This window comes from Bidens hawaiensis, unplaced genomic scaffold (genome assembly GCF_021521415.1).
Source record: "Bidens hawaiensis isolate Kalapana, Puna unplaced genomic scaffold, B.hawaiensis_p1.1 tig00003752_1, whole genome shotgun sequence".
Taxonomy (NCBI): domain Eukaryota; kingdom Viridiplantae; phylum Streptophyta; class Magnoliopsida; order Asterales; family Asteraceae; genus Bidens; species Bidens hawaiensis.
In genome coordinates, this window is record NW_027491215.1 from 2,456,227 (window position 1) to 2,482,207 (window position 25,981).

General features: G+C 35.6%; 2 protein-coding genes across 2 annotated transcripts; both read left to right on the forward strand.

Moving 5' to 3' along the window:
- Positions 1 to 486: 486 nt before the first annotated feature.
- LOC143624289 (protein EXECUTER 2, chloroplastic-like) lies at positions 487 to 15,624 on the forward strand. The gene is made up of 10 exons (XM_077094994.1): positions 487 to 822; positions 897 to 962; positions 1,065 to 1,171; positions 1,264 to 1,345; positions 12,478 to 13,149; positions 13,547 to 13,673; positions 13,806 to 13,957; positions 14,151 to 14,225; positions 14,516 to 14,608; positions 15,296 to 15,624. Exons 1-10 carry the CDS (start codon positions 808 to 810, stop codon positions 15,308 to 15,310), a joined length of 1,404 nt encoding a protein of 467 aa, XP_076951109.1. The 5' UTR covers positions 487 to 807; the 3' UTR covers positions 15,311 to 15,624.
- Positions 15,625 to 20,341: 4,717 nt separating this feature from the next.
- Positions 20,342 to 21,550, forward strand: LOC143624270 (CASP-like protein 4A3; the record flags this gene model as incomplete). The annotated part of the gene is made up of 2 exons (XM_077094981.1): positions 20,342 to 20,479; positions 21,091 to 21,550. Coding segments are annotated over 2 exons (333 nt in total), but the record flags the coding sequence as incomplete, so codon positions are not given.
- Positions 21,551 to 25,981: the final 4,431 nt, after the last annotated feature.

Sequence of the window (25,981 nt, forward strand, 5' to 3'; positions counted from 1 at the left end):
GATATTATTATTATTATTATTATTATTATTATTATCCCTCGGGCGATTTTATCCACAAACCCTAGAAGGCCTTCTTCCTTGGTTGTTCCTCAAGAATAAGAATTGAAATTGAATGATGGCGCTTGCAAATGCTTATTTATTACTGGAACAGCTTCAATCCCCAATATCTTCAGACCTATTCTGTAAATATCATCTGCTGCCAGGAAAACCTACAATCTGACAGCTTCCTCCTGTAATAATAATAATAATTATATCAAACCGGTTGCCGTTGCAGCAGCAATGGTGATCACGCCACGTCATCCGATTGGGATTGGAACCGCTGGACTCGTCATTTTTCTCAAGCTGAGCGCTCGGTCTCTCTTCTTCAGGTACTTTGATGCGTATACACCTACCTCATTTCGCCTTTTTTTAAGTCAGTGTTTTCTAAGTTGCATAAGGTTAATATGCTAATGCTAGGAGGAGAGTATACTAGCATAGAATAGCCAGGGGTGCACCAATGGCAGATGACTAAAGTTTCACTACACATAAGTTTATGATATGTTTCTAAGTTTTAAGGGGACAAGATGAGAAACGGACCCATAGTTGATCAACTCAGTGACTCATTTTAATAATTTAAATTTGGATTATTTACCGTGTACCTTGCGCCAGTTAAGTTGCTGTATACAGTATACTAGTTCATTTGTTTTAAGCAGTTGTGCTTTGTAGTTTCAACTAGAAGAAGCGATAGAGAAAGAAGATTTTGAGGAAGCTTCAAAGTTAAAAGTAGCTATAGAAGAAGCAAGCTCAAAGGATAGTGTTGCTGAGATTATGTCCGAATTGAAGGTCAGATCAGAGTTGACTTTATAAGAAAGATGTGAGTTTTATAAATTGTAGGGCTCATGATATATTTCTTGCAGAATGCGATACATGAAGAGCGTTATCTTGAAGCTTCAAAGCTGTGCAAAAATACAGGGAGTGGGCTGGTAATATTATTGAATATGTTAACCTTTTTGAGTTAGACTTTGTGCAACTTTCAAGTTTCAACCTTTATGACCTTTTTTATTCATTTGACCTAATTTTATCAGGTTGGTTGGTGGGTGGGTTACTCAAAAGATTCTGATGACCCGTTTGGAAGACTTGTACGCGTAACACCTGGTGTAGGCAGATTTATTGGCAAAAGTTACAACCCAAGGTATCGTTTAAGGTTAATAGTAGAACACATTATTTTTGCATTTGGCTCACATAATATTAACGGATATGAGTGGTGTTGTGTGTTTATTACAGACAATTGGTCTCTGCATCTCCTGGAACTCCTTTGTTTGAAATTTTTGTGGTCAAAGAGTATGATGAAACATACACTATGCAGGTAAACTTACTAATAATTGTTTAATCGTCTGAAGGCTCTTGGAACAATGATCTTGCATAGTAGAGGGATTGATCTTTTAAACTTACTACATGTGTCAATTTGACCCCTTTACTAATTAATGGGTTAAATTCGGATTATGTTTTAATTTATAAGGTAAATATGCCGAACTCGCCCAAAGTGTATTTTCAATACATATAAGCTACGAAATCGCTTTATTAAAGTTTTACATTGTTATTGTAATTGTATGCTTTTTGTAACCATATTCAACACAAAAGTAATTTATAAGAAAACAAAATGTGTTGATCCGTTTTAAAAATTAGACAGGTCAGTGCAGGTTATGTTTTATGTTTGACCATTAATCAAAAGTATTTAGTTACTAGAGGTTAGTATCTTGACCCTTTACTTGTAAACCAGTTGATTGGGGTTATGTTTTGTTTCTTGCCTGTCAAATGTGTAAAACAAGAAAGAAAGAAACTAAAAAGTAAATAAAACAGTCAGGTTGAAAGTCACAAAATGTATTTTTAAAACCTACTAAATCGGTTTATTCACAAATTCACTTTTACTATTATAATAATACTAGAAGAATGCCCGCGCGATGCAGCGGGAAACATTGACGAAGCTTACTTATGGCCCGGGGGCCCTATGTTTTTCGCGCAGTAGTGTAAATTTAGCAGTTTTCGACCAAAATATTGAGCCCCCCCCCTCTCGTTTGTGAAACTTTTTAATACATTTTGAGTCCGCCTCCGGGTATTTTAGTTCAAGCTTCGCCACTGGCGAGAAACACATACTTTGATAATCATGTAACAAATTTATGGGTGTTCATTATTTTGTTTGAAATTGTGAGACCGTTCACCAGTTTCATTTCCCGGTAACTGGAGCGGCCCGTACTTATTGAAATGTTAATTATTTACTTATTTAGTATTAAATATGTTTTATACTATATATTAGACATAGTTAAAATATAGTTAAACAATGTTTTATTTAATACAAGCAAACTCGTCTATTACAACTTTAATTTAGACCAATTTTCATTATGTTTTTGCAGTCTTTGTTCTTGTTATGAAACAGTCGGGTTGAAAGTCACAAAATGTATTTTTAAAACCTACTAAATCGGTTTATTCACAAATTCACTTTTATTATTGTAATAATACTAGAAGAGTGCCCGCGCGATGCAACGGGAAACATTGACGAAGCTTACTTATGGCCCGGGGGCCCTATGATTTTTCGCGTAGTAGTGTAAATTTAGCAGTTTTCAACCAAAATATTGAGCTTCCCCCCCCTTGTTTGTGAAACTTTTTAATACATTTTGAGTCCGCCCCCCGGTATCTTAGTTCAAGCTTCGCCACTGTTGGGAAACACATACTTTGATAATCATGTAACAAATTTATGGGTGTTCATTATTTCGTTTGAAATTGTGAGACCTCACCAGTTTCATTTCCTGGTAACCGGAGCTGCCCGTACTTATTGAAATGTTAATTTACTTATTTAGTATTAAATATGTTTTATAATATATATTAGACATAGTTAAAATATAGTTAAACAATGTTTTATTTAATACAAGCAAACTCGTCTATTACAACTTTAATTTAGACCAATTTCCAGTATGTTTTTTATTATAGTCTTTGTTCTTGTTATGATTTCGTCTTCTATTTATTCTAATAAGGTTTATTATTTGTGTGACCAAAGTTATCTTTGTTCATAGTATGATTCTCTTAATAATGTATTAGTTGGTGCTTAGTTTGAAGTGAATGTATATGCAGATTAACAATTCTTATTTTAACTTTTAAACTCAATATTTATGTGGAAGTACAAACTATATCGGAACCTAATCGTTGGTAATGGTTTAGCTTAGTTGGGTTTTAATTTTAAACAGTTCAGTTTCGGTTTTCGACGACAAAAAAAAGGTGTAAAGTTGGTTCATGGTTTAATTTAAAGCCATCAAAACCAAACCGCAAACACTTTTGCATAAATTGTTTTTTTTTTACTTCTAAAACTATAGCAATATCATACTCAAATTAAAGATAATAAAATGCTCGTTTTTATGATGCCATTTGTTTAAAAAATATTAACGTATGAAAAGGTTATGACCGTATAAAAATCGTGGGGGGGGGGTAGTTGGGTTAAAAGTGAAAATAAAATAATATATAAGTAAAAGATTAAGGATCAATGTTGTAACTTTGAGGGATGAAAAGTGTAATTATTTGAAGAAATTTTAAATTCACGTGAGATTTAATGTTGCAATGACATTTTTGTCCTTAGTTTATGTTGTACCTAATGCTTTGAGTGTTGTAAATTACTTAAAAATGGAGTCTTAATTTGCCCATTATATATAGATATAGATATAGATATAGATATAGATATTGTTGGGTTTCTATGAATATTTTATACTAAGTTAACCATTTAACTAGTCACAATTAAGGCGGAAGCGTGATATTTACAAACTAAACATATGTATCCATGTGTTTATATATGTATATATTACAAGTTTATATAAGATATGTTCATGAACAACCTAGTTTATTCATGTCATAAGATTACCAATAATCTATTTATTAGAAACCCGAAGCAAGGATCAAATGATACGGAAAAACTAAACTATCAAAACTATAAACACTTACATTCTTAACCTTTTAAGAGTGTAGTTGTTGTTGAAGAAGATGATGATGTTGATGCTAGACTTTCAAAGGAAAATCCTCAAACGGAATATACCCCGAGCCTCCAACACACACCGAGCTATGTTAGGGAGCTTGAACACCAAAAACCGAGACCCGAGCCTCTTCCTTTTATCTTGGCCGAAAACAAGAAGAAAGAAAAGAAAGAGTTGTGTGGTTTTTTTTTGTTACTTGAAAGTATCTTGATCTTGATCTTTATAAAATCATTCAATCATGTCATACATGGTGTTAGGTCTTTTAGTCAAGTAACCAATACTCAACCTATACCAAATCCATGACAAAATATTGACCAAAATCATGGGGTGTGGGGCCCACCCAAAACCGGCCCCAAAATTATATATATATATATATATATTTTTTTTATTTTATACTTTATAAAATATATAAACACCCCATCTTTTATAAACCATTTTACAAAAGAACATATAGTTAAATAATCATTCCAATAATAATTATTTGAATAAATAAATTAACCAATTAATTTATTTAACACTTTCAAGAAAGTATTCAGAAACCCGATTTTCTGAATGTGTCGTGTTCTGTATTTGTCTTATAGATCTTATCTTAACAAATACATAATTGGTGTGTGTCTAACTCGTTATTGGGTATGACCCGACTTGGATCAAACACACCTAGCCACATTAACCTAATTATGTGTCTCGAGCATACGATATTCCAACAATCTCCCACTTGCACGAGACTCATAGGAAGTTAATGCTAATGGTGAATACCGCCTAACAACAGGTCACCACCCCTAGTGTGTTTGACTAAGTGCCATTCAATAACATCATCCCCTTCAAGTCCATACTTGATATGATATAGGTAAGTCTTATCATTACATTCCTTTGTTACTAGATGTCCTGTCAAATCGAAAAGACACAGAGTGATCATTCTCTCAATGATTTAACTTAACAGGCCTTAGACATCTAAACTCTCAACACATAAGAGGAACAAATCCCATCTTGACTGCATACATCCTCGTTGACATCTCATATGATATCTGAGCTCTTTCTTACACGTCATCGTGTTACCGAAATAACAAAGAAGAGAGTCAAGTTATCAGACTTGATGAAAAACCAGATCCAATATGCATCTCAGGTCAAAGGACACAATGATACTCGCCTTTACTCAAGGATTACTTATGATCAGTTGCACTAACTCCATGCAGTGATCCTTGAGAGCGGATCATGTCCAATATTTGTATCCTACAAATATCTATGAACCTTGGTGGCAAACCTATGCCCTATATTCATCACATGAATATCAACCAATCCGGGTTCATAATAGTCTTTCCTTCATACTTGTTCCCACAAGCATGATCGACTACGGACTTTTAGAACAACATAAGTCATTCATGGATTAAACATGCAAATATAGAACATAACTCATTGAAAAATTAAAATATAATTAATTTTCATGAGATACCCATTACATTCGTTCTTATACAAACACTAAATACAGATTAAATCCACTCACTAGAATACCGAAGTCCTAATGCACAAACATGACCCTCATGCTTTGGCCTATCGAGGAGCTTCGTGAGTGGGTCCGCAATATTTTGATCGGTATGAACTTTATGAATACATATCTTTCTCTTTTCAACTTCATCCCTTATGTAGTTGAATCTGCGCTCAATGTGCCTCGTTTTCTGATGAGCACGAGGCTCCTTGATCTGTGCAATAGCACCCTCATTGTCACAGAATATCTTTAGGGGCTCCTGAATGGTAGAGATAATCCCTAGATCCATGATGAACTTTTTCATCCATGCAGCCTCTTGGGCTGCCATTGAAACGGCGATGTACTCAGATTCTGTAGTGGATAACGCGACAACATCCTGCTTCGAACTCTTCCAAGAGACAGCTCCTCCATTCAAAATGAAGACATATCCCGACTGTGACCGAGAATCATCTCGGTCAGTTTGGAAACTCGCATCCACGTAACCCTTTACGACGAGTTCCTCCTCACCAGACCCATATATTAAAAACATATCCTTAGTCCTTCTAAGGTATTTTAATTTATTCTTGACAGCCATCCAATGACTGTCACCTGGGTTGTGCTGGTATCTACTCGTTATGCTTAAAGCATACGAGACGTCCGGTCTAGTGCACATCATTGCATACATAATAGATCCTATTGCCGAAGCATAAGGAACATGCTTCATCCTATCCTGCTCTTCCTTAGAGCTAGGACTTTGGGATGAGCTTAACACGGTTCCTCTAGGAATAGGTACCAAACCTTTCTTAGAGTTTTCCATCCTGAACCTTTTCAGGATTTTATCAATGTATGCACTTTGATTGAGTCCGATCAATTTCCTTTGTCTATCCATATAGACCTTTATTCCCAAGATATATGTCGCTTCTCCAAGATCCTTAATTGAGAAACGACTACTTAACCACGCTTTAACGTTTTCCATACTTGGTATATCATTTCCAAATAAAAGTATATCATCGACATACAAAATAAGGAACATGACTATACTCCCACTAGCCCATTTATACACACACGCCTCATCACCGTTTTGGACGAAACCAAACGCTTTGATTTCTTCATTAAAACGATGATTCCACATCTGTGATGCTTGTTTCAACCCGTAGATTGATTTCCTTAACTTACATACTTTATCAGGATTAGATGGATCGACAAAACCTTCAGGTTGAACCATATGGACATCTTCCTCAAGATATCCATTAAGAAAAGCGGTCTTGACATCCATTTGCCATATCTCATAATCAAAATGAGTTGCAATGGCAAATAATATCCTGATCGACTTAAGCATCGCGACCGGCGAAAAGGTTTCATTATAATCAATCCCTTGAGTTTGCGTGAAACCTTTTGCTACAAGTCGTGCTTTGTAAGTATCTAAATTTCCATGCATATCGGTCTTCTTCTTGAAGACCCACTTACATCCAACCATTTTGGAGTTAAGTGGACGATCAACCAATTCCCAAACTTGGTTATCGTGCATGGATTGCATCTCGGCGCTCATGGCTTCAAGCCACTTGTCACAATCAGGTTGTGACATAGCATCTTTGTAGGAGATCGGTTCATCCGAATCGACCAAGTAGCAATCATCCACGAGAAATCCATATTTCTTGGGAGGTCGACTAATCCTACTAGATCTGCGAGCAACGTGTGTATGATCAACCATTTGATCACCTTCAACATCCTCGTGTTGAAAACTAGTATCGACCAACTGTGTATCATCCAGTGATTCTTGAACCTCTTCAAGTTCCACTCTCTTTTCACTAGGTCCTTCCATAAGGAACTTAGTTTCTAAGAAGTATCCTTTGCGTGAAACAAACACCTTTTGTTCACTAGGATCATAGAATATATATCCTATATCATCCTTTGGGTATCCTATGAAGATACACCTGATGGATCGAGCCTCAAGCTTATTTGGGGTGTCACGTTTAACATAAACTATGCATCCCCATACCCTTAAATATGAAAAGGATGGAACCTTTCCATGCCACACTTCATAGGGTATTCGATCCACCTTTTTGGTCGGGGCCATATTCAAAATACGAGCCGCTGTAAGTAGCGCATATCCCCAAAATGATGGCGTTAGTGAGCTTCGTGCCATCATTGATCGAACCATGTCCAACAGTGTTCTATTCCTCCTCTCGGATACTCCGTTATGTTGAGGAGTTCCAGGAGGAGTGAGCTGTGAAATAATTCCACAATCTCTAAGATGACATTGAAAAGCTTCACTTAGGTATTCGCCTCCTCTATCGGAGCGGAGTACCTTGATTGTTCGGTCGAGCTGATTTTGTACTTCATTTTGAAATTCCTTGAACATTTCAAAGGCTTCATGTTTGTGTTTCATTAGATACACATACCCATATCGACTAAAATCGTCGGTAAAGGTAATGAAGTACCTTTCACTATTCCTACTAGTGGGCTTGAGAGGTCCGCATACATCCGTATGTATGATACCTAACAAGTCCTTAGCCCTTTCATTTGTACCTTTAAAAGGTTCTTTGGTCATCTTGCCTTGAATACAAGATTCACACTCATCAAACGAACCTAACTCATTTGTTTTCAAAAGACCATTCTTTTGGAGAGTATTTACACGATTCTTGTTTATGTGTCCAAGACGACAATGCCAAATGTAGGAATCACTCAAATCCTTTTTGAGTCTTTTAGTGGAAGTTTGATATAATGAGCTATTTGAGGTATTGTCATGAACCAATTCATAAATACCGTTGTTTGGTACAGCTTTAAAATAAAAGATACCATTAGATGATACATGCATTTCTGATTTTACAAATTTAAAGTCAAGTTACATTGTCTAAGAAGGTGCACAGAAATAATGTTCCTAGTCAAACTAGGAGCATACAAAACATTTCTCAAAACAACTTCCAAACCACTTGGAAGCGATAAAGTGAAGTCTCCTCTAGCGACCACGTGCACCCTTGCACCGTTGCCCATGAAAAGACTCACTTCGCCCTTCTTTAAGTCTTCATTCCTTTTGAACCCCTGCAACCAATTGCAAATATGAGTTCCACATCCGGTATCCAATACCCATGTGTTAGAAGAAATAAGATTTAGCTCAAAATTAATCATAAAGACATTACCCGAGGCATGCCCCGCATTCCTCTTGTCTCTTAGCTCTTTTAGGTAGACCGGGCAATTGCGTTTCCAATGTCCGGTCTCCCCACAACCAAAACAAGGATCATCCTTATGACCCCTCGGTTCCACAACCTTTTGTTTCTTTGCCATAACCGTTGATTTGCCCTTACCCTTAAGATGCATAGGAGGACCCTTTCTTTTTGCTACCTTAGCCTTAGGATTGGGTTGAGATCGATTCTTGGATTTACCTTCATTGATCGCAAACATGGGTAAAACCCTTTTACCCATGCTCGCCTCGGCTGTTTTAAGCATTGAGTGAAGTTCTCCAATGTTTTTGTCCCACCCGTTCATGTTATAATTTAACACGAAAGTGTCGAACCTTTTCGACAAAGAGTTAAGGATCAAATCCGTAGCTAACTCTTTTGAGATGGGACAATTGAGCTTGGCGAGGCGATCAATGTAACTTTTCATCTTAAGCACATAAGTTGAAACTGGTTGATTATCATCCATTCTACATGCATGCAAGGCTCGAACCGTTTCGAACCTTTCAACTCTTGATTGCTTAAGGAACATTTCCTTAAGTTGAGTAATCATGTCGTACGCATTATGGTTTTCGAAATCCTTTTGGATTTCGGGAACCATAGTCGCCAACATGAGGCATGACACTTGAATGGAATCTTCCGTGTGTTGGACCCAATTCATATATTCGACCTCACTTCCCTCTTCCGGTTCATTGGGGATAGGTGTTTCCAAAACATGATATAATTTTTCTTGTTTTAGAACAATCCTTAAATTTCGGAACCAATCCGAAAAGTTATTGTGGTTAAGACGGTCTTTAGCGAGAATAGATCGGAGAGATACATTTTGGACGTTAGGGATTATGTTGTCGTCGACGTGTGCGGCCATCTGCAGAATTTTAATTAAGTTCATTTTAGTGTTTTACCTTTTTAATTATTAATACCCTTTTATATATACCAAATATAATTAATAATTAAAATCTAGAATCCAACGATAAACCCGACTCCGGTTAGGTGACCTTTTTCCCATTGTCGGTTTATCAAGGTAGTTATTCATAACAATTGCAAACCCTTTTGCAACTTCTAGAGTTTATGGGACCGGTTCGAAATCATATTTCGTGTCGGCATGTTTATCCCATCAACACCTATTAGACCCCATGCTTGGGTGACCCTCTTCACATGGTTCTAATTTAAGTCGTCCTACTTGTATCAACTTGTAACATTAACATACAAACGGTTAGGTGACCTTTTTCCCATTTATATGCTAAAATTACCTCAACATATTAATTTACTCTACGCGGTTAGGTGACCTTTTTCCCACTAAGAGCTTACTAATATGTTAAGCGTTATACAAAAGGATGGTGTTTAACTTGTTATCCTTAATTTTAAAAGGGATTTTTAGTTTTAATAATTCTAGTTGTAAAACTTTAAATCATGTTCTAACATGCATTTAGTAACATGATTATTTTGAAACCATTTTCAAAATTCTAATTTATAATAAAACCATTTTATTATGGGCGTGAGACGGCTAGTTAATAAATCCATTTTATTAAACTACGTGTCACGTAATTACCGATAATTATTAGAACCCGTTTTATGCTTTGTTAATTAATTCTATGTGACGAAGTTGATATCCTAATATCTAACAACCACACAATCAAACAATCAATTAACAAGCATACATAATTATACTAGACACGAGCCACTAAGTTAGACCACACTTGTTAGCCGAAACAAGTGTGTGTCTTAGGTCCGATCCTAAGGGACACACGACACATGGATGTTGTAGCTCCCACTTGATCCCGCATCCAAATGCGTCAAGCATCTTCTTCAACCCCGTTGTAATCCATTGGGCTTGAACTTGGGCCTTAGCTTCCATAAGCTTCCATTTGGGCTCAATGGGTGGGCTTAGGTCCTTTTGGGCTTGAATCCCCTTAATTGGCTTGTGAGACCCATTATCACCATACCCGGCCCAATAAGGCCCAAACTTCCAATTTTGCAATCTTCTTTAAATTTACATAACAAATGTCCTAATACATTTTTTCTATAAAATAAAGATATTACAAATAAACTATTTATTACATACCCATATGAATAAATAATTACAAAATTGCCCCTAATTAATTATTACAAACCGAAACTTTGAATAATTAATAACAATCACAACAAACATCCATTTGGTCTACGGCTCGGTCTAGTTTTAACAAACATAACCCGTTATGTCTTAGGAACCCGTTCCAAAACCCCTTGACCTTATCGGGCCTAGCCCAACCCATTTGGGCTTGACCCAATAACTTGATTATGAGCTTCGGCCCACTTGTCCAAAACACATGGGCTTCGGCCCAATAAAAGTCTCATGGGCTTCGGCCCATTTAACAAAATGGGCTTCGGCCCATTTAACTTTCTCCCCTCCTTTTTCTTCTCGGTTAACCCATTAACCTAATGAAGTGGGCTTCGGCCCAATAACATCCGAATTGGGCTTCGGCCCATGTACTCGGTTTTATATATATATATATATTTTTTTTTTTTTGAACAAAGCCAAAAATAATACCAAGATTAAATACAAAAAATCATGCATGTTTTTTTTTGTATAAAGTCTTTCAAGGGGAAAAATATAAAACCGAAAACCCGAAGCTTAGTTTCCCGTATCCCGGCTCTTGATGCCATTTGTTGGGTTTCTATGAATATTTTATACTAAGTTAACCATTTAACTAGTCACAATTAAGGCGGAAGCGTGATATTTACAAACTAAACATATGTATCCATGTGTTTATATATGTATATATTACAAGTTTATATAAGATATGTTCATGAACAACCTAGTTTATTCATGTCATAAGATTACCAATAATCTATTTATTAGAAACCCGAAGCAAGGATCAAATGATACGGAAAAACTAAACTATCAAAACTATAAACACTTACATTCTTAACCTTTTAAGAGTGTAGTTGTTGTTGAAGAAGATGATGATGTTGATGCTAGACTTTCAAAGGAAAATCCTCAAACGGAATATACCCCGAGCCTCCAACACACACCGAGCTATGTTAGGGAGCTTGAACACCAAAAACCGAGACCCGAGCCTCTTCCTTTTATCTTGGCCGAAAACAAGAAGAAAGAAAAGAAAGAGTTGTGTGGTTTTTTTTTGTTACTTGAAAGTATCTTGATCTTGATCTTTATAAAATCATTCAATCATGTCATACATGGTGTTAGGTCTTTTAGTCAAGTAACCAATACTCAACCTATACCAAATCCATGACAAAATATTGACCAAAATCATGGGGTGTGGGGCCCACCCAAAACCGGCCCCAAAATTATATATATATATATATATATTTTTTTTATTTTATACTTTATAAAATATATAAACACCCCATCTTTTATAAACCATTTTACAAAAGAACATATAGTTAAATAATCATTCCAATAATAATTATTTGAATAAATAAATTAACCAATTAATTTATTTAACACTTTCAAGAAAGTATTCAGAAACCCGATTTTCTGAATGTGTCGTGTTCTGTATTTGTCTTATAGATCTTATCTTAACAAATACATAATTGGTGTGTGTCTAACTCGTTATTGGGTATGACCCGACTTGGATCAAACACACCTAGCCACATTAACCTAATTATGTGTCTCGGGCATACGATATTCCAACAGATATAGATATAGATATACTTTTTGTAAGGAGATAATATCATATCTGCTGTGCACATCACATAAATCAGGCGCTGCAAAGCATATAAAAGAAAATTTGCATTTTTACCCTTAATTTTCTCACATAAAAACATAACTACCTCCTCTCTCTCTCTTTTTAACAGCATGCAAGCTTGCGTGCATTTAACAACAGACGCCGTTCTTTATTTATAGGTGGTATTCATGCAACGATCTAAAACAAGCAACTCGAAAGCCACCATTCCATCAAATTCTTCATCCACACAAGAGACATCATCAGCCGATGCCGAGAACGCGTCTGTGATTGATGTGAAAGTTAACGAAGATAAACCTAACAAAAAGGATGAAAAAAGCATAAATTTTGAGGGAGCCACAGAGGACGGGGGGATAAACAGTGTGTTTAATTTTCTCAAAGAAAAAATTCCAGACTTAAAAATTAAGGTTATGAAAGTCGATGTTGAAAAGGTGATCGAGGATAACGATACTGTGAACCAACTGATTCAAGAAGATGATGAAAAGTCAACTTCAGATGAAGAATCTGAAGATGAAAACACTGAATTGGGATCAAATAATGATGAAACAGATGGAAAGAATTTAGATATGAAACTTTTTGTTGGTGGTATTTTACACAGTAGAGATGACACACCTTCAAAAGATGAGTTTGTGCGTGTTCCTGCTGTAATTGAAGAAATGGAAAAGGACTCTTTTGTCCTCCATGTTCCTGTAAAGAGTTATAATGATAATGACAGTGAGGAAAGCATTGCTTCCAAGGTCAAAATAGCTGCTATTGCTAGTCAAGGTGTTTCTGAATTGATGCCTCCTGATGTAGCGAAGGCTTTATGGAGTTCTGATAAAGTTTCTAGAAAGGTAAATGTAAATAAAATTTTAATGAGCTTGTTGGTCAGTTTGTGCTTTTTAACATGAAAAAACAGCTTTTGGGTCGGCTGACACAGCCCATTTTTTACACAGGTCAACCTGAAAACAGGCTGTATAAAGCTTTTTAACATGAAAAAACAGCTTTTGGGTCGGCTGACACGGCCCATTTTTTACACAGGTCAACCTGAAAACAGGCTGTATAAATATCGGTCAACTTGATCACGACCCGTTAAAAAGGGGTTGACCTATAAAGCTGTCATACATGTTTATTTTATGCAATAAATGTTCTTTTACATATTAATACTTGCACATGTAGATTCATAAATTTCAAATATTTTATGTTTTTTGATTACTAACAAACATAAGTGCATTACTATAAAATATTTAGGTTTCAAGGGATGTTCGTGAAATTGTCAAGTTTGCGGTTAGTCAAGCGAAGAAGCGGGAGAAATTATCAGAATATACAAATTTTAGTCGGATCACTACATCCAAAGGGGATTTAGATCCATTTGACGGTTAGTCTCTTTTTGTCTCCATGTCTTTCTGTTGTTTTAAGTTTTAATAATCAAATTACAACTGCCAGTCCCTTTTTATTCTAGAAGTTAATGTGTGAAGAGTTCTTTATTATGATGGTGGTTTCTTTATAGGCCTTTATGTTGGTGCGTTTGGCCCGTATGGAACTGAGGTGGTACAATTGAAGCGAAAATACGGTAACTGGAGCGGTGCGAATGATGTGGAGTTTTTCGAGTATGTTGAAGCTGTGAAAGTGACAGGTGATCTTAATGTCCCTGCAGGCCAGGTTAGTTATGAACTGGTCAAACAGGTTGAAAGGCACCAAATTTTGTATTTAATGCATGCAATCTTTTAGTTCTTTTTTAATCAAAGGTCTAGGTCGTTAGTGTTTTTGTAATCATATAGTTTAACACAATTATAATAAACACACACACACACATAGTTATGGTAAGTCTAACATGATATATATTTATCTTTAGGTGACATTCCGTGCTAAAATCGCAAAAGCAGGCCATTTTTCAAACCGTGGAATGTATCCAGATGAATTGGGAGTGGTAATTGACTAATTGTGCATACATCTCTTCATTCTGTATTTTAAACTTTACATATAAATTTGGTATCAAAGATGTTTGTATATTTAAAGTTGCTCAAACTGTATATATAATGCATAAAATTGCTTAACTCATTTATTAAAAACGTTTTTTGATGAATTGAGTAATGTAGTTTTGTAATCAAATGTGACGCCGTTTTTTGTTGATAAAAACGGATGAAAACTGTTATGGGACAGACAGATCCGTTTTGGCCCATTTGACACAGTATCTAATTTAATGACTTGTTTTGTTAGGTTGCGAGTTACAAAGGTCAAGGTAGGATCGCGGAATTTGGTTTCAAAAATCCAAAGTGGGTTGAGGGTGAACTTCTACAACTTAATGGCAAGGTAATAATGCTCATGTTATTTAAACATGTACCTTAATAATAATATTATTATTACTATTAATATTATTATTATTATAACGTTTTTTTAATCATAATTATTAACACATATTATTACTTAATAATTTTTGTCAAAAAAGAACGAAAGGTTGTTTCCCAGGTCAATTCTACCACCTCTTATATTATAACCAAATTTTCTTTTAAAAGTTATTTGATTGGTAATAGCTTGTAAATGAGCTGAACGAACACGAACGGAGCATGTTCGTTCGTTTAACTATCGAACAAACGATCATACATGGACAATTAAATTAACAGGGTTTTCTTGTTCATGTTCTTTCTTTAAGAAAATGAGCATGTTTGTGTTTGTTTGTTAACAATATAAATGAACGGTCCACGAATGTAAACAAGCAAACATAACTGAGCTAAAACTAGTTAAAAGTAAAACGAAGAAGAATGTATTGGCTTAGAAGTTATTAAGGAACATAAACTAAAGAAGGAACGAATTAAAACAAAAGCTTACAAACATAAATGAACAAATTAGACGTGTGTTCATGTTCGTTCGTTTAATTAAACAAACAATGCTTTTGTTCATTTCGTTCGTTAATTAAATAAACAAACATACATGAACTTCTTGCCGAACGGTTCACTAAACGTTCAGTTCGTTTACAGGCCTAATGTTATACTTTTACAGGGTATGGGCCCATAAGTCAAAGGCGCAGACCTCGGTTTCCTTTATGTTGTCCCCGAACAAAGCTTTCTCGTGCTATTCAACCGTTTGAGACTGCCCGAATAATAATTACGAGCAGCTCGCCACACTGCAAGATTTTGATGAGTCGATCGGTCCCGACAACCATGTAACTACCAAAATTTCTTCACTTTCTTCTAGTTATACATGTTAGCAATGTTATCTAATAGCAAACATAATTTCATATAGAGAATGATCACTATGGCCCTGAAAGATGATTACTTGAAGCTACATATGTGTTAAAATATAATTAGTGTTGCATTATTAGAGGTTCACTAATGTTTTTTTTTTTATTATTATTATTATTTTAGTATTATTTAATTGGCATATTGTTCATACTGCTTTGAATTCAGTTGGTGTGTTGTGTATGATTTTGCTTATTATGGTTAACAAGCATTAAAGCTAAAGGGGCAGGTTTTGTTGAACAAAGGATCTTTATAATAAAGTAGAATTAGTGGGTGCTGATGGTATCTTTATATGACAGTTCAATAACAATCTGGCTTGTTTTGATGATAGCATTTGGACCGTGACATAAGCTTGAATGTACCATTTTTCACACAATGATTGATTTGTGTTATACTTGTCTTAAACGGTAACATCCAACAAACCGTCTACACAACTAGTCAAGGGCAAAGTATAATGGAGACCGGGGGTGACCCTGGTTCCCTTAGTAGGGTAAATTTACGCGATTTTGCCTGAAAGTTTTTATAGGTATTGAGCACGGTTACTCTCGAGGTACTGGGTTCATGACTTTGGTTACTGCTGTGACCAAGTCCAAGCTTCGCCAGTGCAACTAGTAGCTTTAATACCAATATTAAACCATATTCATTTGGACTAAGCGGTTACGGTTATGAAAGCATTAAAAGACAACTTTATATTTGTCTAATCACCTCAAAAGTTGTATCCTTACACCCGTAAAAAATGAAATTCTGTGAACTTGACTAAACTCGTCAAAAGTTGTATCCTTGCACCCGCTTTTAAGGAGTCGCATTATTATGGTAACCATATAACTTGTTTAACCAGAATGTTGGCATGCTGATCCGACCTGTAGTATTAAGAAATAAGAATAACCTGTTTTAATTATTGCTAGTTATTTGGACATTACATACTTCTAAATTATTTTTATAATGCCTTTTGTGTGCGTGTTTGTGTGTGAGAATGTGGTTGGTTGAGCTAAAGGGAAAAGAATAAAAGTGTGGTGTTTATGTATTGCTTTATGGCTTGGGGAAAGCTTACTCCCAAAGTAAATGTTGGAACACTTTGTACTATGTAGTGGCATAACTCTTAAATTCAAGTCATCTCTTTTCTTGATCTAGGACTTATTCTCATGGGTTAAAGTTTCCTTTTAACTTCAAGGTAAAACCCTGATAATATATAATATTATAATATTGGTCTTAAAATTTCATTCAATTTGTCTTCCTAATTAATTCATACATGTAGCTTTTGTAATACACTAGATTTTTCGTTATTCTCATGGATTATAGCACCGTGTTAAGTTTCTTTTTAAAATCTTTTTTTGAGTCAAATTTTAGTCAACTATTGTCTCCGTCGTCTTTGGGTTTTCTTTATCGAATTATTTAAACTTTTGGTCACTATAACATACCACTTTTTTATTAACATTTAACACAAACCAAGCTGCATCTGGATAATGAGTAAGCGAGTAACAAGCTGCACCGATATCCCATTTTGGATCGCAAAGCCTATTCTACTAAATATCAATATCAATCATTGGTTTCTCGGGCTCTACGAATCACTGTGGACCACCTTCTGCACCTGCTCCAAAATGAGAACCGCCTCGGGAGCTAGGGATCCAAAGGTGTCGAAGGCAAATGGAATGAACACGTGCTGATTCTCAAAACACGCTGCCTCATGCTTAGCAACCTTCCTAGATTCCGCCCTCAAAACCGCATGTCCCGGAACGAAGCCACTGTCTCTCAGCCCCACCAATGGGGTCACCCCAGTGAGGTCGACACACGTATGCTTACCCCATGTCCAGCCAAACACAAGAACGTCCACAGAACGCAGTGTTACAAGCCAAACAGAAGAACTCAACCCAAAATACTAGTCTGATATGTGAGGGAACTCATTTGGCTTATAAACCCCACATCAATTGCCCATACAACCGATGTGGGACAAGTCCCATACCTTGCAATGGTTTCAGCCCGTAACACGCAGTGTAGATCTTCCCTCTCGCGGATCAGTCAGAAAGTTAACATGTGTCTCTTTCTTGGCTGAGATCCCGGCACGCCTAAGCACATCCCATAAGACATCTCTAACCCAGTCATGACGATACTTTAACCCCAGTAATTCCTTACAATGGAAGGCATGCTAACCAAATCTATCCAAACATGCTTTTTACAAATGGAGCATTATTCGTCTGGAGGGAAAAGAGGAATCACAAGCCGATATTTAAGGATGACTCTATATTCAACTGCCGACATTCGTTGCCCAAGACCTTCAATGGGCACAACAGTCAAAAAAATCATGGGCATGAGCCCCCTTGAGATAACAAAAACTACCTTTTGTCTCGGGGTCATATCGAATCGCTCATCCAAATCATGTACGTGTTTCCATAAAGAGCACTCGCCAAGGTTTGTTGAGGTTTCTTGGGGGCGGTTTCAATATTACCAAGTGCAAGGGAGTAATCAGGATCTACCCCCATGACACCAGCCCTTCGTAAGATGTGGTCCTGCAATTTCCACGACTGGGCTCTGGAAGCCACAAAGCCATATGCGGAGACATCCTCCGCCGAGAAAATTCCTAAGCCTCCACAACGCATAGGGAAGAAAGCCAACCTCCACTGGAGGCCCCCAAAATGCGGCCCTCCACACACAACAATATCTTCAATTGCCCCCCGCAGGCCCGCATCGAAGATGGATACAGCCTCTTTGACATGTTCAGGTTGACAGGTCCGGAGCCCAAACACTAACTTAGCAACATGCACGAGCGCAAAGTGAGCTCACTTTGGGGGGCCCTCAGGTCCGGCAGGCGTTTCATAAGTTCAACCACCCTCAAAGCTCTTTTAGTTGCCAAAGACCAAATAAACCATACATCCCGACTAACCCCCCCCCCCCCCCCCCCCATGAGTTCCCCTCCCAGGCATGCTAATCTCGCTATGGAAAAAACCCGACACTTTCTTTAGACCATTGCATGATGGCCAAAAAATCTTGGTTTTCTGAATATTAAGCTTAAGCCCCAAAGACACCCCCTATGAGCGAATAATGCCCAACGCCCTAGCAACCTTTTCAGCCTTACCAATGATAGTGCCATCGTCTAAATACCAAACACGAAAGGGCAAGGAACAAGTCCCCTGCACGCTAAGGATGAGCGGATGGAGGACCATCACAAAAAGAAGAGGCCCAATGGGGTCCTCTTGCTGCACCCCGGTAAAAGCCCCAATATGAGTATCCCCCACATATAACCTAGTGGGCCGAGCATATAAAAACTGGACCCATGGAAAGATGGATGGACATCTGCAGCTAACTTCCCTGAGCAGGGTCGTCCGGTCCACCTCGTTGAAGGCGTTTGAAAAATCAACAATGAGCATAGCCATGATTAGTAGTTTTATAAAATAGCTTTTTGGAATTTTTCATGTCATCAATTTTTATCTATTGTGAAAGACATTTTTAAAAACTATTTTTCACACAACTTTTTTCATCAAAACTGGCAAAAACAAGGCTCCTTTGTAGGTGAGGGTTGGGTGGTGAATAAATACAAGGGACATTGTTTTTAAGAATATAAAATTTGGTGATGATGTAATAATATTTTTAGGAGTTTTTAGGTTCTTTATTTAGTGAGTTTTTTATGCTTTCAAAAAATGATGTTTTTATTACGTGTCAGTTGACTAGGCATGATTTTTGAAGCTTTTTTTTATCTCTTTATTGTGGTTGCTCTTAAGTTGTGATGGCGAACATATAACCAGTAGGAGACTTTTACTTGTGTCCTTTTTTAAGTAGACTTAAGTCTCATCAAACCAGATAGTTTTTAAACAGGATCATGATCTCATCAAACCAGATATAGTAAAAAAAGATATTATTTATATTTAAGAAACAATTTTATAGTAAAAAAATTTAAACGGGTCATTTAAACCGGGTTATAGCGTCTTATTCATTTATAATAAATGAAACCATTTTATCGTCAAATCTTAAGTATATTATTACAATATATTTATATAAAACACAAACCGAGTTACATCTAGATAATGGGTAAGGGAGCAACAAGCTGCGATGTAAAATTAGAATCAAAACATATAAACATTAGAAACTTGCAATGTAAAATAATCGATAATCTAGTATGATATAAATGTAGAAAACACACTTAGATATAGGAAACACGGGGCGATTTTCTCTTTACAAAAGTAGATACATAATGTTAAGAATGATAATAATAATTGGTTGGAAACCCAGAAAGAAAGCACAATTACGCATTTATGCTTATGCTTTTTTCTCTCTCTTTCACCATGTTGGGCCCTTTTTAAACTCTTGCTTCCAATCATCCCCCCGGTTTCCTTTGCCGGAATGAAAAACAACAACAACAACCCACAAGGCTGGAGCGGTGACTCCTTTGATCGCCACAGGTGATTTACTTTTTCAAACTAAAAAGTACAAATTGATTTCTTAGCCCTCCTCGATCGATCTGGTTTATGTTGAAAAGTATAAACGAATCAAGGAGATTGATTTCATCAACTAAAGTTGGGGATGATCGTTAATGATTCCTTCACAAACAAACAAACAAACAAAAAGGGTGTTTCCATTATTATTACTAGTACTGCAAGTGTCTAAAATTATTCAAACATTCATACTCCATTATTCTTCTAATTACGTACTATTGCTTTTGTATTCATATGCTCGAAAAAGTGTTTTCCCCATTTCAACAACCGGAATCTGTTCAATCCACCCATCTTAGTTAACCAATATGTTTATTTATTTATTTTTACTTCTATTATAGTTACAATTGATTGTGTTTGTATTCTAATTTTTCGTCTGGTAACTTAGGTATGTTGTGGCGGTGAATGCTATTGCGTTTGCATATGCAGCATTTCAAGCAATTGACATGACCTATCGGTTGTTTTATGAAAAATTTATTGTCTCATCTTCTCTTCGCCCGCTCTTTGACTTTTTGTTTGACCAGGCAAGTACCACTATCATAGAATATATATATATATATATATGAAATCAGTTGCTTCAAAATCATTTTTGTTATTAGATAAGTGTTGTACAAATGTTGTTTCTTAATCACTATTTTAAGAAAGGGATAAAAATATCCGCAGGTCAAACAACACTGTATGACCCATTTTAACTCGTTCTAGAAATGACACATTCTCACATAAACTTATTTTGATCTGATACTTAACCTAAGGGTGTAAACGAGCCGAGCTCGATCTTTAGTTTATTTATATAGCATAATACATATTATTTTGTTTTTCTGTCATAAATTTTGTACATAATAATGTTATTATATACATATTTCTAACAGAATTTACACCAATGTTACGCTCAAGTTTGATAAGTGAAGCTCAGACTCGGGCTCGTTTATTAAACAAGCTTATTTTTAGGGTCGTTTAGGTTCAGCTAGTGCGTCAATCTCGAGCAGCACATGAGTGGCTGGGCTCGATTACACCTTTAACTTAACTTACCCCTTCCTCCCTCCCATCTTGCCATCAGTTATCTTTATATTCTTATTTTTGTTTTCTTTTACAAACCGGCATAATGTTCATCTATAAAAATAAAAATGAATTGCAGATACTGGCTTATCTATTAATATCAGCATCATCTTCAGCAGCCTCGAGAGTTGATGATTGGGTATCAAATTGGGGAAAAGATGATTTCACAGAAATGGCAACTGCTTCAACTGGAATGTCTTTTTTAGCCTTTATTGCATTTGCCCTTACCTCTATAATATCTGGTTACAATCTATGTAACCAAAAATCTGTTTAATATTATTATTTTATACATGTAACAATGTATACATACACCATCCAAGTGTTGCAAAGGTTACACAGGTCAAGGGTATAGTAGACATTTCATATTGGCATGTTGTAACCTTTGTGATATTTGTGAGGTGTGTGTGTGCGTGTGTTGTCGGTTTAGGTCGGCTTTTAAAGTAAAGTGTAAACAGGATGTACAGACTACAGGCAAGAGGCAAACTAATAAATCTGTAAAGAGTAGTTTTGGTTGTTATTTTGATGATGTAAAATGGGGTTGTTTACTTTAGGTGAAATTAAAGCATAATAAAATGGGCTTGGGCTTGGGTTTGAGCTTGTTTCATTCAAATTAACTTTCAAGATACTGGGGAGCTTATAATTAAATAGGCCCATATGTTTAACCAATTATTTAGTATAATGTAAATAAATACAGAACAGTATAAGCTTCTTATCATTCAATTAACTTTCAATGAGTGAACATTTCAGCCGCTAAACTGTACGAGCAGTCTCTTATAACTTTTTACAAGCATCCATTTTTCTCATTGATATCGAACTATGTGTCATACCATAATCGTGCTTCAACTTTTCAGTTGCATATCATCACAATCACAAATCGTCTTTTTTACACTGGAACAAGGCACTACACAAAAAATTCGCGTATTAACGTGTCAGCTTTATATTTATTATATTTGATAGTATTTCATTATCATATATTTCGTAACATATTGTTCAAATAGAAAGAAAAAGTTAATCAACATAAAGAAATTAAGACATCTTTATATACCTTAACAAAAAAAAAAAAAAAAGATTAGTAATGGTTATATGTGGGGGTTTAAGCATATAACATGGGTCCACCTCACAATTTGGGATCTCCAATAGTGAGTTGAGATCACTAGAGAAGGGAAATATGATTTCCATTTGGACTTTCAATGTATAAGGACTAGTGTTTGAGAACACGACTTATTAGACACATCAACTATACACTCAATGAGGAAACAATAGTTACCTCTTCCATCATTATCGATACATAACTGTAGCTTTATCTTTCGTTATCTTGAAAGATATGATGAATGAGCTAGTGGCAATGCAACATTTTGTCATATTGCATGCTTGCGTCGTTTTGAGTAAACTAGCCAGTTGCTCGCGCGATGCAGCGGTTTATGTACAAACGCAACCGGTGTTATTACATTTGTAATCTCGCAACGGTACGTTCGTAACCCAACGGTGGTATGCATTTAACGTGGTATCGGGCGTGTAACCGGTGCCAGTAAGCGCGCCACATAATGCCTATACGCGATCAACCCGATATGTATAAACAGTGTCATCCATGTAACTGATGCTTGAACGGGCATAACAGGTGGCGACAACCAAGAAGTAAGATGAAATGTACAATAGTTTCAAATAAACTACTTTTAACCCAATCCTTTTTTACGTGCCTGTTTCGACCCAAAAACGTTTTAACCCGAAGCTCGTTTTGACATGAAACCTTTCGATCTAAACCCATCCCGACATGAACTAAATTTACCCTTTTTGTATTAACCCGTTCAACACCATTATTCGAACATGTCCGACCCATTGCCGGTAATAATTGGTAATCATGTAATATGTTAGTTTTTTATAAAAATTAATTAACTATATCAATACCATACTCAAATTAAAGATAATAAAATGCCCGTTTTTATGATGTAATTTTTTAGAAAAAATATTAACGTGTGAAAAAGTTGCGGCCGTTTAAATGTCGTGGGGGTAGTTGGTTAATAATTATGGGGGAAATATGTAACTATTTACTATATTGAAGTTGAAGGACCATTATTGTATATTATTTTTGGATATGCAAAGATTATTTTACCCATAAATTCTTAAAATTCTATGCATTATTACTTGTACAATTTACAAAAAGAATGGTACATCTTAAAATCCTCACTCCTATATTATATAGGGAAAATCCCTGATTTGTCCTTTCATCTTCTCCAAATCAAAGAATTGTCCACAGCTCCAAAAAGTTCCCAAACAGTCCATCAATAATACCGTCGGCTCCTTACTTATTTATTCTCCGACATCCGATGTTTTATTCGGCCAACAGTTAAGCGACATTTGTCAATGTTAACGGCGGATCCGCCTGTAAGTTTTAACAAAACCTTAGCCGCGACCGTGTTGAGATCCATATGTTCCTGTCGGAAACGACGGTCAGAGACCGTGTCTACGTCGAAAACGACCGGTATCTTTATTCCGGCAAAAAACTCGGATCTGCCATGTTTTTCAACGGCCTTGTTTATTGGTACCTACCCGCATGTATTGTGGTTCCGGGGATAATGATAACAACCATGTATTCTCTTTACTTTCCTTCGCCGTTATCTTATTCGTCTTCCCCAAAGCTTCTTCACCATGGCAGTCGTCGGAATACCCAAGAGCTCGAACTTTTTGCCGGAATAATTATACAGTCGGTTCCGACGGCGACATGGTCGCTGACCATAGGTTCCGACGAGACAGACTGAACAAAACCTTGCTTTTATAGAGACAAAAACGTCGGATCTGCCGTTAAACTTGACAGGTGGTGCATAATGGCTGTATAAAAATTCGTTTGACAGGGAAGAAGCTTGCGTCCGACGGTGTTCATCATAGACATTCTGGGGATTTTTTTGGCTTATGGCCATTCCCTTGACTTCTAAGATAAAAGTAGACAATATTAGGATTTTCCTATTATATATAGCACAGACATACAGTAATTTGAAATAAATTATTTTTTTAAATCCACCCTGCTTCTCGCTCAAACCCGTTCCAACTCGACAGCGTTTTGAGTCTTCTGACCTGGCCCCTTTCTACTTGAACCCGAACCACAACCATTTTTTCATATCGCCTAATTCCGACCCTATTGTACTTTCACAAATGACCCGAACTCGTCCGACTCGACCTATTACCCGATTCTAAATGTTAAGCGCATAACATGCTAATTTTTTAAAACTAAAAACTATAGCAATACTATATCCAAATTAAAGAGAATAAAATGCTCACTTTTATGATCTAATTTTTTTGAAAAAATATTAACGTTTGAAAAATTATGGCCGTTAAAAAATCGTGGGATAGTTGGTTTTGAATTGGGGCATATGTGTAACTATTATTAAACTTTATAAAAAAGGTAATGAAGTTGAAGGACCAAAGTTGTAAGTATAGTATTTGTGAGTAAAGACTTAATTACCCCTAATTTCTAAATTTTTTATGCATTATGTGTTGAATATAAAATAATGAGTTTGATACCTCTTAAAATTTAAAAGGTCCCTAACTCATGCTTAGATAAGAGAATCTTGGGATGTATTATTAGCGGACGATTTGAGTCGTTGTTTGTGACCCATTAGTATCTATAAATAAGTTTTGTATTGTTACTCGTAATTCATTATACGGCTTGCAAATTCTTTATTTTTAACTAGGTTAGGTACCCGTGTATCGGACAAAATTCAAATAAAAATAATAAGAATTTTGATAAATCTATTAAAGTATTACATAATAATAAGATAAATTTACAATTGGTGAGAGTGTTTACACCATTTTTATTTCTCTTATTTTACATAGATGGGGATGGAAAATCTTAACGTTAAAAATAAAATTCACACAATTTTTAACTTCGTATATTTTCAGTACTAAGAATCTAAAAGAGAACATAAAAGAATGACATTTTCGCTCATGTTACATAATTCATCTTATGTAAATAGGCTTTTCCTAGTGATCTAGTTAAAAATCATTTATTTTTCAATATGTTATCTTTTTAATAGTTCTTATCAAGTGCTGAATTTAAACTCTTATTATTGGTGTTATTCCAATACATTATCTTGTTTTCGGGTGCTTCAAAGTTTTAAATCAGAAATTAACGTAAGGTTTTATAATTAAAATTTGATGTATTAGTTTATGTTTGAGCCAACTCGTCAATATATATCACCTTCTAACAGTCTACAATTAATTAGAAAGAATCAAACTATTGAAAAAATATAACAATTTTATTCTCAAATCATACAAATTATTTATTAAACTTATAAAATATCGTGCTACATTTGTAAAAGACCATGAAACCATTATTAATTAATTAGCATACTAATTCGGTGGGTTGCACTGTTTATAGCATCAGATAGCATCAGATATTCAAACCTATATGCAAACATAATATTTTTCAGAAACACCGGGTTGCCAATTATGACCCGTTTGACCCATAAGAAAAAGTAAAACACTTACTTGGCCACCTTCTTGCATCTAAGCATGTCATACATTGCTATAACAGCTACATATTAGCTTATTTTTAGAAACATGTAGAATAAAACAACACTAAGGGCATAATTTTTACTTCCATAAATCAATATTTATGTAATTAAACAACATGAAACCATGACCTGTTCCGAGATGTATGAAAAAAAACGATCAGATCATATCCTAATCGCATAGTCCTTGTTTAAAACCCCTTACCATAGGTAAAAGAAAATTTATACAGAATAAAAAATGAAACCTTAATTAGTAATGTAAAATAACTAATAACCATCAACTCATCAAGTGAAAATATTTAAAATCCTAATCTTACCTCAAGTCTCCGAACAAGTTCCTTGGTATGCAAAATGTTAGCTAGCTTCAAGATTGCATATGTATGCATTGCATTGTACTGAGTAGTGACTGCACACTCCTGTAACATCCCGAAATTTCTAAGAATAAATAATTAATTTATTATTTAT